General features: G+C 41.1%; 1 protein-coding gene across 1 annotated transcript in view; it reads left to right on the top strand.

Annotated features, from left to right (window-relative positions):
• TMTC1 (transmembrane O-mannosyltransferase targeting cadherins 1) overlaps positions 1–17,313 on the top strand; it is a 274,216-nt gene that overhangs the window by 191,110 nt on the left and 65,793 nt on the right. Inside the window, exon 11 of the mRNA XM_055318820.1 lies at positions 5,366–5,479. Coding sequence (XP_055174795.1) covers positions 5,366–5,479 — 114 coding nt within the window. The remainder of the gene's footprint in view (positions 1–5,365; positions 5,480–17,313) is intronic.

The following is a 17,313-nucleotide window of genomic DNA, read 5'->3' as shown; positions in this document are numbered from 1 at the left end:
TAACAAGTTCGTGTTCAAACCCTCTAAGGCTGATGCCAGCAATTTAAAAACAGAAAAACAGAAAAACAAAAAGCTCATTGACCTTGTATCCAGAGGCTTCTGTTTTTTTAGATGGAAGTATGTAGTAAGTGACAGTTGATTACTAAAACACAGCCATTCCCCATGTGTGCTTGAAGAGGTTTTGTGCCCTAAAGAGGCCTTTTGTGATCAAATGGAATTTTGTATAATGTGCAAATCAAAGCTTTTGATGGTTTTTAGAAAACTTTGCCTATTATAATTTATGCATGGCCCAAGAAAAGTTTTAAGAATCTGAGACTTTAAGAATATTCTTTCTTCTCTAAGACTTGATGTTTGTATGTATTCATCTCTGCTGAGTCATGTTCCAATCAGTTGAATGAACATTTACTAACAATCTTTGAAGGAAGATAGAGTTACTGGTTGAGTGTGGGGGCTGGAGTTAGATTTTCCGGTTCTTCTCCAAGTACCACTATTTAATAGCTGTGGGACTTTGGGCAAGTTACTTAACCAGTCTGTGCCTTACTTTATTTTAAAACTTAGAAAAAAAATAATGCTTATTTTTTTGGTTGTAGTGTAAGAATAAATGAGTATGTGAAAAATGCAGAAGGCAGTATGGTAAACACGATATAAGGGTTTCAAATTATTGTTCTGCACTGTGTTCTAGGGTAGGAGACAGAGGTGGTGAGGGAGAGGGAGGAACATTATCTGTAGAGGACCTCAAAGGTCATTATTTATCATAAATAAATAAATTAATTAATTTAAAAAAAAACAAGAGCTGGCTGATTGGAGTAAGAAAAATTTATTACAGTTCTAGATAAGGTGATGTCCCTCGCAGAGGTCCTCCTTCTGGTTTCTCCTGAGTTCTTTTTTTTTTTTTTAAGATTTTATTTATTCATGAGAGACAGAGAGAGAAAGAGAGAGAGGCAGAGACACAGGCAGAGGAAGAAGCAGGCTCCATGCAGGGAGCCCGATGTGGGACTCGATCCCGGGACTCCAGGATCACACCCTGGGCCAAAGGCGGGTGCTAAACCACTGAGCCACCCAGGGATCCCCTCTCCTCAGTTCTGAACAGTGAATTTATTGACCATTCCTTGGCCATAGGGTCTCATTAAGGCCTCTCTTATTACACGGGGTGGTTTTGCTTGGCAACACTATGAACGGTCTTACAGAGTATCTTAGGACAGACCTTTGTGTTGGAGAAAATCCAAATTTCAGTTAAGTCCCAGCTTTTCCAGCTGAGGCCTTCTCTTACAAAAAAGATCCCACCGCATGATGTATTTTTAGGAGGTAGATGTAGGGCCCCCTCGCAGCTTTGTAGTTCCACTGGCAATAAACTTACACACAAAAGCATAAGAAACCAGCACTTGTGTCTTAATCAGAGGCTCAAGGAGAGTAATTGGTTCAAGCTGAAATAGCTGTGAAGAGAAGGAGCCAGGATATGAACCAGAATTTGATATAAAAAGAATACATGAGCTTTGCTACGCTTATTTTTTACTTTTGTTTTCTAACTAAAACTATGCCCAGTATAAAAAAGAGAGAGGGAGGGATTGGTTCATAATCATACTGCAAGATATATTTTCTTTAATTCTTTATAACAAGAAACTGTTCTGCTACCCTGTCCTGGGAAGTGGGTAACTTCACAGCTCCAGCTGGGCGTGGTAACAGCCCAGAATTTTACATTTGTTTGGAGTAAATAACACTGTAATAACACAATTTGGTAAAATCCTCTCAATGCCCCAAATCTTCGAAATACCTATAAAGGCAGAGACCCCATTTTTTTTATTTGCATCTAGATAAGGGTCTCTGATTCCCATTCATGAACTATCCAAATGATCCATGGACCATCAGTTAAGAATTTATGGCCTATGCTATTCTCCATCTCTGTAGGAAACACATTTCTGTCTTTCTTTCTGAATTGCTTGAACCAGAGAGATCAGCCAAATTCCTGGGTCAGAGAATATATACTGAATATTGGTAAATTCTTCTGTAAAGGAGTAGATGGTAAATATTTTAGTCTTTGTGGGCCATATAGTCTCTTTTGCAACTACTCGACTCTGCTGTTTGTTGTCTCAGGAAAGACGCCAAAGATGATAGTAAACACATTGCGCACCTGTGGCCCACAGGGCTGTATTTTGCTTACCAATGAGATAAACATTGTGATAGTGAAAATTACAATGTTACTATATCCTGTGGTACCTTTCTGGTTTAGCATCAAATGTTGATCAGCTTCAGGAATGGTTCTGACCATGTGTTAGTTGAAATCTTTGCTCAACTACTTTCTAGGGTCTGTAACTTTAGAGAAAAGTCTTAATCTCTGTGAACTTTAATTTCCTCTTCTGAATTGTGGGAGGTGTAATAATTCTACCCATCCAATAGGTTATTGAAGGGATAAAAGGAAATAATCCATGGAAATGGGTGCTTAGCCTAGAATTTGATTCAGATTGGGCCCATTTCATGAGTACTAGCCATCCAGAGTGTGGCATTGTGCAACTTCAGGTCAAAGCAGGGTCACAAATGAAGAGAACCACAAATCCTCCTTACTTTTCCTGTTAGCCTCTGGCTGAACGCTGCTCATTAATTTTATTTTTTAATGTTTGTTTTCTAATCAAGAATTTGGGGATGGTTCTAGTGACCTATTCTCCAGGGATGCCAGTAAAACAATTGATGTCCAAGAAACTGGGAGATACACCTGAGAGAAGTGGCTTTTTTTGTTATTTCTGTTACTTTTCAACTGTTGTGCAGATGAGAGGTATGGGGGAGAAATATGAGGTACATGAATTAAGATCGTGAGTTGAAAAGAGATTTTTCTTTGTAATCATCATTGGGATTATTAATAAGGATTGAGATCTAACTGTATAATTAATGAATGCTGCGTGTCTTTGTAGAGTAAATATACGGAAGCTGCTTGTTTCCACTAAAATGATCAGGGCTACGAAATCATAGCATCAGTAGAACAAATGAAGGAGACTGGCTCTGGAAGCCAGAGCAGCCTGGCCAGTTACAGCTACGTGGAAAGTTTTGCCTTTGGCCAGTTGTTTGTTTCCCTTTTTCCACAAAGTACTCATTGTAAAATGAGAGACTGGAAAAACGTAGCAGAAAAATATCACAGAGAGAACATCAAGGTCAAAAAAACAACAATGGAAAAAGCAGTGCGTTCTTAGGATTCGAGTTACTCCACCCACATCTGCTTGCCTGTTATGAATATCATTATTTCCTCTGGGTATCACTGAACAATGCCCTGATCTTTGCAAGGACCATGTTTCCAAAGACCTAATTGTCTGTTCTTTGGGCGATACGTAAATTAGAGTCACCATACTAGTCACACAGAGGGAAGGATCAATTCCAATATGCCAGTTATGTCCATGTTGAAATCAGTTACCTTTAAAATCTGCCCATTACCATGCACTACTTATTCCTGGGTAGAAAAATCAGAAATTTTCCTGGATAGAAATTGGAAAAAAATTTAAAGCCATTACTGTCACTCTGACCCAAATTCTTCCCCTGTGACTAAATTCACTTTGCTTAGTATCCATTTTAAATATGGATTAAAATCCCAGCTCTGTGTGGCAGCTGTTGGGGCTCACCATAGGGTGATTAAAGGATACCAATGATTTCATGGGAGCACCCAAATGTCAGCATTTATAAATCTTTTGTCTTGGGTGCGTCAGTTTTTACTGAGAAGATTTGTCCAGACTCCTCCCTAGGGGTTCAATCCTGGCTGCCAGTATCAGAGAGCTTTGTAAGGGAGACAAACTGAGAAACCCGGTGTTCAGAATACAGATCTTCACATGATCTACCTTTGAGGTACAACTCTTCTCCCTTTGCTCAGAAATATCTGTTGTTCCTGAGTGCAGGATCCCTCTAACTCAACTTTTTCAGAGAGTAAAATTCCTGCCTTTTGCTGGGATGGGGAAAGAATAATGAAAAAAGTCACTTAGATATGCAGCGTAAGGATGGGGATCTGGGGCTTGACTGCTCCCGATATAGATTTAGCCTATATTTAGCCACACCCCAGCCATCAAAAATAATCCTAGCTACCTGCAACACATTTGAGGTCCCTGAAGCAGCCTGCATAAATTTGGAGTCTGCTGCTTTCAGATAACGTTGCCCTTGGGTCAGTCTCTAGCCTCTTGCACGCCTAGTAAGTTCTGTCCCTGGAGAGTTCCTCAAGCTCCCAGCCAGTGGGTTTTAAGTGGGACTGTCTTTGCTGGCCCTAAGGAACCTGTTATTTCAGTGAAAGTTCAGCAAAAAGATTACAAAGCCCTTACATATCCCAACAGATTTTTAACACTTTGTATGAAATCCTTCTGTTAATCTTACCTTTAAATTAAAAACTAAATGAAAGTATGTTATCTGGGAGAGGCAGTAGTACATTAGAGTGGCCCAGAAACTAGGTTACGTGCTTTTCTCCTTGCTCTCTCTCTCTCTCCCTCTCTCTCTCTCATCAGCTGTCCCCCACCCACATATAATCCATGCAAATTCCAAGACTTTTCTTCCCAAGTGGGCCTCCAACTCATCTCCTTTCATCATTCCCCTGCCACCTCGTCCCTGCTCATTGAGGGAACAAGGGACTCTAAAACCAAACTAGAATCCTCTAGAATCCCACCTCTGCCACTTACCAGCTGTATAATCTTGTGCTTGTTAAATGTGTGGACTAGTTACAAATAAGAAACAGACCCCTTTCTGCCCCCTCAGGCCCCTCCAATTATCCTCAAAGTTTCACTCTTACACTGTAGGGATTCCCCAGGCATTGGGTTATGGGAGCCCAAGCAGACTAATAGAGTGACCATGTAAGCATGGTTTTTACCTTTTTGAGCAAAACCTTTTTTCCTTATCTGCAATTTGTAAAATAATTATCCTTGCATTTATTTATTTATTTTTTAAATTAGCCCAGGCTGGGAACATCGGAAATGTTAATTTCCAGTAAAACATAATAGGAAGGCCAGTCCATAGTCATCCCTCTTGTAATGATTTGTTTTTGTGGACGCTCTCAATTTTTTTTAAAGGAAGGTTCTAAGTGAACAAAAGCAAGGAAGAAAGAAACTGAATGAACCTGAGCATGCAGGTTTGTTCTCCAGAGAATTATCTGTCACCCTATGCGGCCACCTCTGCTTCATATCCAGTTAGCATGTTTGTTTAGTTGTGCACAACCACACACTGCTCTGTTGTTTTCCATAGAAGCATGTTCAGTAAGCCACATAATGCAGGTTTCCAATTTTGGAAAATCTGGCTTTAAATGGATGTAAGACATTCCAAATGCAGGTTCATGAAGTTGAGTAAAATATGAAAAAAACCCAACAGTATTCTTTGTTGCTCCTTTTTTTTCCTTTAACTCTGCTAATTATAGGTCTGGAGTTCAAACCCTGCCCCACAATGCCAAGGTTCACTACAACTACGCCAATTTCCTGAAGGACCAGGGTCGGAACCGGGAAGCGATCTCTCACTACAGAACTGCCCTCAGGTAAGCACCCTATATGTATATTGTCCACTGCTGTGCTTCTCAGGCCCTTGTTGTTCACCCACCCTCCCAGTGTGTCGGGGGGGGGGGGACACCGGACATCTCCTTGGAGGGGGTAAGGATCCTGGACTCTCCATCTCTTGGCTCAGTGCTCGAATCTGCTGCGAATGTAGTAACTGCGTTGCTTCTAATTCTTGGTGGTTTTCTGCAGAAGTTTCCATTGCTGCCCACTCCTCAATGAGGTGTGATCCTCGGTTGAATATACACATACAGGCAAACAGGAGTCGGTTGTCAAAAATACACTGCAAATTCTCTGAACATGTATTCCAATGAAGTCTCCCACTTTTAGGTTTCTCATTGTCAGAAAGGATTTATATGAAGACATTTGAGTATAGAAATGAAATACCCTGATGGATGGATGTATTAAATAGAGAACTAGAAGATACTTGATTACCATATGGGGAATATGTTAATAAGGGGTGTGTGTGTACACAAATATGTGTGTATGTGCATATGTAGATCAACAGCCCTGACACTCTCTTTGTACTCCTCTCCTTGTATTCATTTGGAAGAGACTGTAGCAAACATAGCTTTAGATGTCACTTTATGAGAAACTGCAGATCAATCCTGCATGTCCAGCAGCAGTCTGCGCTGCTCTTGAGTACTCAAAATCACAACTCTGACTTTCAGGATGGTCTTATCTAAAAGATCCCACATGATGAATGTCTTTAACCTGGAACATGTGGAGATATGAGAACTATACATAGCCTCGGAGTCTCTAGACATGGGCAAAACAAAGAAAGGTGTTTATTGAGTACTATGAGGCTTACAGAAGCTTTTTAAAGAGGTTTCCATGCTCCTACAGACTGGCCCACATTTGGCTGAATTTTCTGATAACTGTTCCGCTTTGGGATATGCTTAAAGTATATGTAGCAAACAAAACTACATTTCCCTGAAGCACATACTAGGATTATCTCAAAGTTTAGTTTGAAATCATCATTCTTAGGTAGCCTGGGTGGCACTGCCTTCAGCTCAGGTCATGATCCTGGGATCGAATCCAGTGTCAAGCTCCTTGCATGGAGCCTGCTTCTCCCTCTGCCTGTGTGTCTGCCTCTCTCTCTCCCTCTCTGTCTCTCATGAATAAATAAATAAAATCTTTAAAAAAAAAATAGTGAAATCATCATCCTTAAAGTAACTGACCCGCTTTGTAAAATTATCCTTTTGAACAATGCTCTTACATAAGTGTATTGTTCATGAATCAAAATCTTTCAGACATTAGGCTCTCTTATTTAGTATTCAGTATGGCGAAAATTTTAAACTGTGCACATCAAGTTCACCATCAGATACTTTTCCAAAGATACAAGAAATGCATGTCCCAAAGGAAAATTATAACAAAACCTTTTTTGAGGAAAAGGAGTTTTTATTAAGGAATAGAAGATCATTTTTAGGATTTAATAAGGAATTATAGGCATCCCTGGGTGGCGCAGCGGTTTGGCGCCTGCCTTTGGCTCAGGGCGCGATCCTGGAGACGCCGGATCGAATCCCACGTCGGGCTCCTGGTGCATGGAGCCTGCTTCTCCCTCTGCCTGTGTCTCTGCCTCTCTCTCTGTGTGTGCCTATCATAAATTAAATAAAATAAAAATTATAAAAAAATAATAATAATAATAATAATAATAAGGAATTATATTCTTTCCCTGGAAGCCAGCTTACCCAAATGTTTACAATACTTATCTCTAGTTGTGAGATTATGGCTTAATTTTTTTCTGTATACTTTATTTTGTGCTCCAGATGTTCTATAATGAACGTGTATTATTTTTGCAATGAGGAGATGTAATTTTTAAAGAGGCATATTCCTTCAAGGGTGCAAATAAAGTATGTTTTGGCTTAATGATTAATTAACGTTTCAGGATTTTAGGTGACATTCTTGAAGAGAAGAGAACAGTAAGTTTGTCTGAAAAATAGTGGTTGAAAGGAGGTATTACCAGTATCCTTTAAAATTTGTTGCATTCTAACAGACTGTTTTCTGTCAAGTTCAAACAGAAAAATAAGACAGACCCTAAGGCACAGCTTGGGGCAAAGATATAAATTACACAAAATTCTCCAGCAGCTGATTTTACAGAATTATAGTAGCTGGTTGGGTACTACCGCTTTTTTCCCATGGAACAATAAAAATAAATGTTTGCTTCAGCAGCTGTACTTCTGGAAGAAACATGTCCTTTGAGAAGTGGGGGAAAAACAATTAGAGCTATAAATACACTGCATAGTAATTAGTGAAATATTTCATCCTCTCAGACCAGTCTCAAAATGCTTCTGATTTAAGTAGCATCATTTTTGTGTGGATATCTCTGTGGTGAATTTTCAATGGTGTGGGTGTTTTGTTTTGTCTTTTAATTTAAATAAATTGTCACTTGTTGTGTTAGAGAGAAGAGGAAAATACTAGGACTATTCATCATTTTGATGATTATTCATCCTAGGTGACTAGAAGATTGCACTTATTTTTTAATTTAATTTTTTTAGAGAGCCAGAGCATGCACATGAACGGTGGAGGGGGTGGGGCAGCAGGAGAGTGCAAGAGAGAATCTCAAGCAGGTTCCACACTTGGCTCAGAGCCTGACCCTGGGGCTCGATCTCACGACCCTGAGATCATGACCTGAGCCGAAACCAAGAGTCAGATGCCAAACCAACTGAACCACCCAGGTATCCTAGGTTGCCCTTATTTTGATGCTGCTCTTTCTTTGCTGATTTATTGTATCCTAAAATTTCTTTGCTGAAGTTGATTCTCCCCTTCCCAACTACCTCGTCCCTATTTTAGCTTCATTGTATTTGATATTTTCCATATTTGCACACAGCAAAAAAGACAGTGACTAGAGAAATGTGCAGGGATAACGGTGCTATTATCTGAAATCAGTCCCAACAATTACCCATTTCTGTTTTAATGACTGCGTAGATCCCAAAGGCAGTGATGAAATTAGTCATTAGGGTTGTATCTATACCAATATCATTTTGGCTGTCTTATAATTCTAGAAATAATGCCACATTAAATTGGTAATTATATATGACATGAATATTCTGCTTCTTTTAAACCTTATTCTATGTTTTTTAAAAAGATTTATTTCAGAGAGAGAGGGAAAGAGAGAGAGAGAGAATGTTGGACAAGACTCCCCACTAAGTGGGGAGCCCTTAGTCATGATCCTGAGATCATGACCTGAGCTGAAATCAAGAGCTGGCTGATTATGATTAATCCACGGAGCCACCCGGCACCCCAACCTTACTGTATTTTTAAAATGAGATGCAAGTACTACTAATTTCTCCTCCCTTTTGGTGTACCTCATTTATTATATTTCTGTAGTGCAAGGGAAATCTCCCCTGGAAAATGCTGCCACTGAGGTTATATAGATTCAGATTAAGACCCAAACTAAAAAAAAAAAAAGAAAGAAACAAATCAGCAAAGGAAGATGGAAGAAAAGAACTCTTTTCTCATCCTTTATTAACAGAAGTGTCAGCTTTGCTTTGCTATGAAGGGCAGCTGTCATGTTTATACCTATTCCAGGTTTTATAAAGTTTGAGATTCTATATGGTTCAGAATCAGAACACCACGGTGGATCTCCGTGTGCTGCCAAAACTTTCTGACCATTGCTTAAAACTGGAAAAGTTTCTACCATTCCACCTCATGTTAGCTGAGTAGAAAGTTGAGAAACCACCCAGTATGTCAGCTCTTCCTGACAAAAATGCCCATGAAATAATTCATCCAATAAGTCCAAAAGGAGAGATAGCCCTTCCTGGATAAAGTGCAGCAGATAGCGAATGCGTAGTTGGCCGGTAGTTTGTTGATTAGTTTAAAAAGTTAGTTAGGGGATCCCTGGGTGGCGCAGTGGTTTGGCGCCTGCCTTTGGCCCAGGGCGTGATCCTGGAGACCCGGGATCAAATCCCACGTCGGGCTCCAGGAGCATGGAGCCTGCTTCTCCCTCTGCCTGTGTCTCTGCCTCTCTCTCTCTCTCTCTCTCTCTCTCTCTCATTAATAAATAAATAAATAAAATAAAATAAATAAAAAGTTAGTTAAAAGGGGAAAATCATAAAACAAATTATGCACACTCTTGAATGATTTATTGTATCCCAAAATTTCACATGTACATCTATTCACCAATCTTCAAACGTCAAACCAACCTTTTTCCTTTGGGTAAGAGTATAATGATTATAATCTGCAAAATCACATCCATAAATCATTTGTCTGATGATTTTGATACTTTAAAGTGGAAGAAAAATGTAATGACTGTGAGATTTTCCTGATTTTTCTCCTATAGATTTTACAGATGTTTTTCATCTAATTCAACAGCAATTTCTTGAGCAAATTCCCTTTTTTGAGAATTTTAGAGTATTTACTTAGTTTTCATAGAAATAACTTTTTCACTTCTATTTTATCAGTTTGCAAAATATTTTATTACATTACACAACTGCAATAAAAACTACAACTGCAATAAATTTGTTAATAAACACGATTGTCTGTTGGTCATTCAACTCAACTCACAGGGTCAAAAAGGCCCAGACTTACAGGGAAAGTTTATTAAGTTGTGGACAACCACCAATATGTTTTACAGAGAAGAGTACAACATAGTGAAGAAACTGTTTTATTTCTCTTTATTTTTTATTTTTTTAAAGACTTTATTTATTCATGAGAGGCACACAGAGAGAGCCAGAGATATAGGCAGAAGGAGAAGCAGGCTCCCTGTGGGGAGCCTAATGCAGGACTCGATCTGAGGACCCCGGGATCACAACCTGAGCCAAAGGCAAACACTTAACCTCTGAGCCACCCAGGTGCCCCAAAGAAGCAGTTTTCACTACAGGTGATATAGTTATGGAAATTGTTTTTCATCTTATATTAAATTCACTGCATGACTCAACAGTTATTGGTTGGTTAAAATGGGCTGGCCATCAAGAACCCTGCACCTGGCAAGGAATAGAGTTCACCTTTGTCCAGGTGGGTCAGGAAAGTCTCCTTACTGTCACCAGCAAATTATTCCATATCCATGGAACATTGTTCACTTAGATACCCTCTTCCTCCCAGCCTACTATGATAAGCACCTCCCATACCCAGATCTAGTCATGCATCCCAGGTGATTGGATATCACCCCTCTGCAGGATTCCATCCCTGATACAAGGGCTATGATCTTCAGTTACCCAGACTGCTGCTTTCCCCCATCCCCCTCACAGGTAGGGTTTCACCATGAAATACACAGTAAATCATCTAAGATTTCCACCTTCCCATACTCCTATCAAGCAGGAGGTGCATTACCCTTCCATGACAGTACTCAAGTATGCTTGGGCAGCCATGGGACCCTTAGCCTTATCCACTCCCAGTATATCTGTTATTGAGGTTCTTTTTTTATTTTTTAAAGATTTATTTATTTATTTAACAGAGAGAAAGCATAATCAGGGGGAGTGGCAGGCAGAGGGAGAAGCAGGCTCCCCACTGAGCAAAGAGCTCAGTGTGGGGCTCTATCCCAGGACTCCAGGATCGTGACCTGAGCCAAAGGCAGACTCTTAACCAACAGGTGCCCCAGTTGTTGATGTTCTAGACAGAAAAAGAAGCCAGAAAACCAGGATTTTTTTTTTAAGATTTATTTATTTATTCATGATAGAGAGAGAGAGAGGCAGAGACACAGGCAGAGGGAGAAGCAGGCGCTAAACCTCTGAGCCACCCAGGGATCCCCAAACCAGGCTTTTTTTTTTATTGGTATAAGTAAAGGGGAAGAAATGTGCTTTTATTGCTCCTGTCCCAAAGAAATTGCCACTAGCAATTTAATTGCCTACCACGTGGGAAAGGATAGAACTAAAATCTTTTTTAGTGGAATTTTTAATGCATAAAATAGAGACTCGTCGTGATAGTAGTAACCATTGATAGCATTCTTTGCATTCCCTGCTGTGTTGATAACTGGAACTCTGCAAGGGGACTCTATTAGACTGTGTAAGTGCATATGGAAAAAAGGGAAGTAATAAAAGAATCAAGGAAACCCTGTATCATAGTCTAACAAAATCTAACCGTGTGTAATTAACTCACTGTTCACTGATGTCCTGAATACATCGATAACATTATTATAACTCCTTTGAAAAATGCTATCTCTGAAGCTGGTGGAGTTTGAACATTTTTTTTTAAATCAGGATATAATGCTTATTTTTTTTTAATTTTTATTTATTTATGATAGCCACAGAGAGAGAGAGAGAGGCAGAGACACAGGCAGAGGGAGAAGCAGGTTCCATGCACCGGGATCCCGACGTGGGATTCGATCCCGGGTCTCCAGGATCGCGCCCTGGGCCAAAGGCAGGCGCCAAACCGCTGCGCCACCCAGGGATCCCTATAATGCTTATTTTAAAAGTCCTTCATTACACAGCCTATTTTAAGTGAACATTTAAGATAACTCTTATGAGTAAAAGTGACCTTGGATACCAGCTGTCATGTATTTCTGGAAAGAATTAAAATTCCAGGACCATTTGTTAACCAGGTTTAACATGTGGAGATGGGCTCTTTTGCCAGTGTGGTATTTTCATTTATAAAAGTCTAAGTGCACTTCCCAGTATCACAAATAGACACTTGAAATTAGTTTTATTCCTTTTTTGTTGATGAAATTAATAGCTTCACTATATTTTGTGTTAATGAAGTCTAGCAGTTTTACTCATTAAATCCAAGAAATTAAACACTATTTCATTTAGAAAACTAGAAGTTAGTGACTTTGTGACCATACTTATAAATTTCTGAATGAAAGTTCTGTAATTTCTATTCAAGAACATTTTGCTGTCCGGTTTGGTGGTGGTGGTGGTGGGGGTTGTGCTTTGTTTTTTGCTTTTTATTTTTTTTTTCCTGCCTTATACCTCTCTTTCACTTCAGAAACTCACTGTGCTTCCCCAGGAAACAGAATCCCAGGCGGGGATCTGCATGCAGGAAGTCCACTAAGAAGTGCTCTCTGGAATGTTAGGGAAGGAAGCCAGGGGAGCAGGATGGGCAGAGGGAGAGTTGACAAGCAGGGCAGTTCCTGGGCCTCAGCTGACACCTAGGAAGCTCTGGAGCTGCGAGCACCTCTCAGGATTGCCGTGAATGGCAAGAGATGGAATCTTTACAGCCCCTTATGAACCAGTCACTGCCCCAGGCAGGGAGGGTAGCCTGGGGTGAGGCAGTTCCTGAGAAGACTCAGCTGTGAACTGTCAACACATGGGAAACAAGTGTCTCAGACGTGAGTGGTGCCTGGGTGGTGTGAGAAAGCAGCCACCACAACCGGCTCAATTTACAATTTCTTATATAAGCAAATATGACAGCTTTAACAATATCACTTAGGTTTTCTGTTAAAATGACAACATGGGAGGTAACACCATACTCCATAAGGTTGGAAGATTACAAGATAGTTCGTATAAAAAGCTTAAGGCAGTGCCCAATACCTGGCTGTGATAAATTCATTAAGTGTTATTTATTTGTATGTCCCAAATCTGACCACTTCTGTCCACCTCCACTGGCCATCGTGTCTCACTTAGATTCCTGTCTCAGAGCCCCTGTGGCTCCTACCAGGCCCTGCACTGCTCTTCTCAGACCTCACCTCCTGGGACTTTTCTGCCAGGCTCCAGCTACATACTAGTCAGGCCACATTTCTATTCCAGGGACTCTGAATTTGTAATTCCCTCTTCCTGGAACACACCCTCATTCTCTAACTAGCTGCCTCCTTCCCTTCCTTCGGGGTTCCCCACTTAGGTCTTGTCAATGTGGCCTTCCCAGGCCACCCCACCCAAGAGTGCAGTCACCACCAACATACTCTATTCCTCTTCTTTGCTTCATATTCTCCATTGCATTTGTCACCCACTCACCTACTTCTCATTTTTTTTAAAGATTTTATTTATTTATTCATGAGAGACACACAGAGAGAGGCAGAGACATAGGAAGAGGGAGAAGTAGGCTCCCTGTGGGGAACCCAGTGCAGAACTCAATCTCAGGACCTCGGGATCATGCCCTAAGCCACAGGCAGATGGTCAACCCTGGAGCCACCCAGGTGCCCCCTACTTCTCATTTTTTAAGTGTCTGTCTCCCTCTACTAGAGGGGAAACCCCATGAGGGTAGAGATTTGGGTCTTTATCCGCAGCCTGGAGAACAATACCAGGAACGTAGCATTTAGTGTGTGTTGATTGGGTGAATGCTACCTGTAAACATCTTTATATGGTCTTTTTTTTTTTTTTAAGAATGTAAATTACCTGAAATTTTTTTAAATGGCAGCTGAGGTACAGTGTGAAAACCAAAAACTTTCCAAAGTAGATCCATAGTCACTTCTACAGAGCATATATTTAATCTGTCCCCAAACCCATCTTGCCTTTCTCCTATGTTCAGGAGTCCCTAATTTATAACTCCTCTGAGATTTTATTTAAAACTGTTTCTTAAAGCCTTCACTTCATCTACTTCTCTGGGCACTTTTCCATTAATATTTAAATACTCTCGGGGTGCCTGGGTGACTCAAGCCCTTGAGCCTTTTGATTTCTGCTCAGGTCATGATCTTGGGGGTTGTGCAATCAAGCCCCATGTTGGGCTCCACACTCAGCAGGGAGTCTGGTTGAGATTCTCTCTCCCTCTACTGCTGCTCCTCCCCTCCCAATCTTACACTCTGTATCTCTCTCTATAAAGATTCATTGATTTATTTTTAGAGAGTGAGGTGGGAGATGGATGGGAGAGAGGGCACGTGCACCAGCAGGGGGAGAGGGAAAGAGAAAGGGAATCTTAAGCAGACTCCTTGATGAGCACAGAGACCAACATGGGGCTCAATCTCACAACCCAAGATCGTTACCAGAGCTGAAATCAAGGTGGATGTTCAACCAACTGAGCCACCCAGGCAATAAAATACCTTAAAAATAAATAAATAAATAGTCTCAAGTTTCTGCCTTCTTGAAACAAATATGCAAACCAGCCTGTTCATCTCCTGTTTTCCCCTTACCTGTTGGTCTCAGTGTCTTCTCCTTCATTTCCCTCATTAGCCAGCCCCCTACCACCACCACCTGTGAGTGGTTTCCACTCTACCACTGACTCTCTTCTGTAGGTGCACCTGCTGCCCTCATATGGGGAACTCCAGAGGACACTGCTGACTCTCAGCAGCATTAATTTTGTTGACTGCTCCATCCTCCTTAAAGTGAATTATTTGTCAGCTTCCATGCTGCCTTGGTTTTCCCTCTGTTTCTCTAGACTCTCCTCCAAACCCTTAATGGAGGAGTTCTCAGGCTCCTCCTCTTCTCAAGCTTTACTTTTCTCCCAGAGGATCTCTTCAGTTCCAAAAGCTTTTTTTTTTTTTTTTTTTTGCTTATGATAGTCACAGAGAGAGAGGCGCAGAGATACAGGCAGAGGGAGAAGCAGGCTCCATGCACCGGGAGCCCGACGTGGGATTCGATCCCGGATCTCCAGGATTGTGCCCTGGGCCAAAGGCAGGCGCCAAACTGCTGCGCCACCCAGGGATCCCTCCAAAAGCTTTTAGGTAGCATCTGTATGCTGATCAACTCTCAAAGCTGTCATTTCACCACATAATGTTCCTGTATCAGAGCCATCTCTCTAGCTGATTCCTGGATGTTTCCACACATTTCCCGCTGCACCGAGACTCACCTCAACCACCTTCTCTCCAAAACCTGTTCCTTGTCCTTTATTGCCCTCCTTTCCAATTTGTGCTTAAACCAGAGTAACATGTTTTGTTTCCTGAGTTCTTTTTAGTTTGCTTTCTCTCCTTTGAAACACTTTTTTCCCTCTTTCTACTTATATCCCCTCCTCCCGTTTCCTTAACTCTCAACTGTTACTGCCTCGTTGGTGAAGCATCATCTGGCCTGGGAACATCTTGGTGAGTACAATGCTCCTGCCATGGGCTCCTGCTTCTCATTCTGTCCACCCCCCTCCCTCCACTTTGTCTCTTTCTGCCCTGTGTGCTCTGATCAGAGTGTGTTAAAGCAAATTGGTGTCCCTGTCTCCCTCTTCTGCCACAGGACTTACTGGAGAGCAAAGACTCCTTTCTCTTTATTGCTGTGGTCCCTTAGCGGAGGGTTTGGCACATTGTAGGTGCTTAGTAGATGTTTAAATGATTATTGAAAGAAAGACCGGTAGGATATGATGCACAGAATATCACAGACCCCCTTAGAGTTAGAGGGCAACTCTGTAATGACAGCAGTATCTCTCAGTGGGAGAGCTATCAACAGTGTGGATGGGACAGTTCTTCATTATGCAGGACTGTCTAATGCATCACAAGATGTCTAACACGCCTACTTCCTGCCATTGGTGACCACCAGTTCCTGAAGCGGATATTCAGGATATGCACCCTGTTCTCTCCCCATCCCACATGATCTTCATTGGCAGTTACTGATTAGGAATAGGGACCCCCTTTTCTGCCCACTGCCGTCTTTTCCCGAGTTGATACAACTGGAGTGCTAGTAATGCTATAAAGTATCAGTAAAGACTCCATGTGCACATGGATCTGTCACACAGGACTTTGAATCTCCTACAACCTTGGATGTAGCTTGTAAAATTGCACGTGTCTGGAATTCCATTTGGTGTTGAGCATATCAGAAAGGCTTGGAGGAAATTGCTCTGGTGCCTGTGGGGATCGTTTGCTTTAGATGATGAAGGATTGATAGGCTTTGGAATGAGGGTTTGGCAGAGAACATTCCTACATTCTTAAAATGGAGAGAGTCACACGTCCTTCACATCTGAGAACCCACGGCATAGGAGAGACAGATGGATACAAGATGACTTGAGTGTTCACTAGATTAGTGATGAAAAAATAATGGATGTTATTTTGACTGATGGGATCAAGTCGAAGGCCATTGTCAGCAGTGAAGAGAATGATTTTTTTCGGAGGGTGAGAAATCCATATGAGAGAAGGAGACCTGGCAGCTTCAGCCTGGTGTGGGTTCGTTAGGGCTGGAGGGGGAACCAAATAATACCAAATAGGAGGGTGAGGTCCTGCAACTCACCCCAAATACAAACTGTTTATGGTGGAACAAGTATGATGATGGGTATTTTTATACCCATCATCTCATTTTCTAACATAGACACCCATTTGTTTACACAGAAGGTCAATAGCTATTGACCTTATTATTATAGAGAAAACAACTAAGGGGCAGACATAAATTCAAAATCTCTTAGCTAGATATGTTTTTTTTTTCCTGAAAGTCCATGGCTTCTGACTCCAAATACAGTTATATTTCTGCTCCACCAAAACAGTCCCACCATCTGTCCCAAAAACCAAAGTTCACCATAATCACCTCTAGCTTCTGAGAAAGGTTAAATGAAAAGCAGAGAAGTATTTAATTCAATGCATTTCCCAACTCTTAGAGTTAAATTGTCAGGAATCAGGAAAATTCAGCCACTTAAAATGACTCATTTCCTGAGGGCATCAGAGAACAGGGTTTACTCTAAATTGTCTTGGAAAATCAACTGGGTGGAGCCCTCCTGGATCACTGTGAGAGGTCATCCATTGTGAGAGGTCAGATAATTTAGTTGGCCCTCTTTGGAGAGTGTGTTACATTTCCCTAAATTGCATGTGAGGTTTTTTCCCAAAGCTTTCTGAAATGGGTGGAAAGAATATAATGCAAAAAGAAAGTGGCAAGATACCTTCCAGGGTGTTAATGGCAATTTCGAACAAGCAAAGAAGCAGAGCAATGATCAGTGTCACCTGGTACATTTTAGTGACATGATTGTTCAAATCTTATAACAGGAAAGAACCAGGCATTTAAAAAAAAATGCCAGAGACTAATCTGGTTGAAAATATGCTGCTGACTCCTGAAGTAAAGTTTACTTTGGTTATTTTTTTAGTCCAGTGAAGTTCAGGTTTTATGGTTGA

Source organism: Nyctereutes procyonoides, unplaced genomic scaffold (genome assembly GCF_905146905.1).
Source record: "Nyctereutes procyonoides isolate TBG_1078 unplaced genomic scaffold, NYPRO_anot_genome, whole genome shotgun sequence".
Taxonomy (NCBI): Eukaryota; Metazoa; Chordata; class Mammalia; order Carnivora; family Canidae; genus Nyctereutes; species Nyctereutes procyonoides.
The sequence above is the reverse complement of the archived record's forward strand: the minus strand, read 5'-3'. Positions and strand labels throughout refer to the sequence as shown.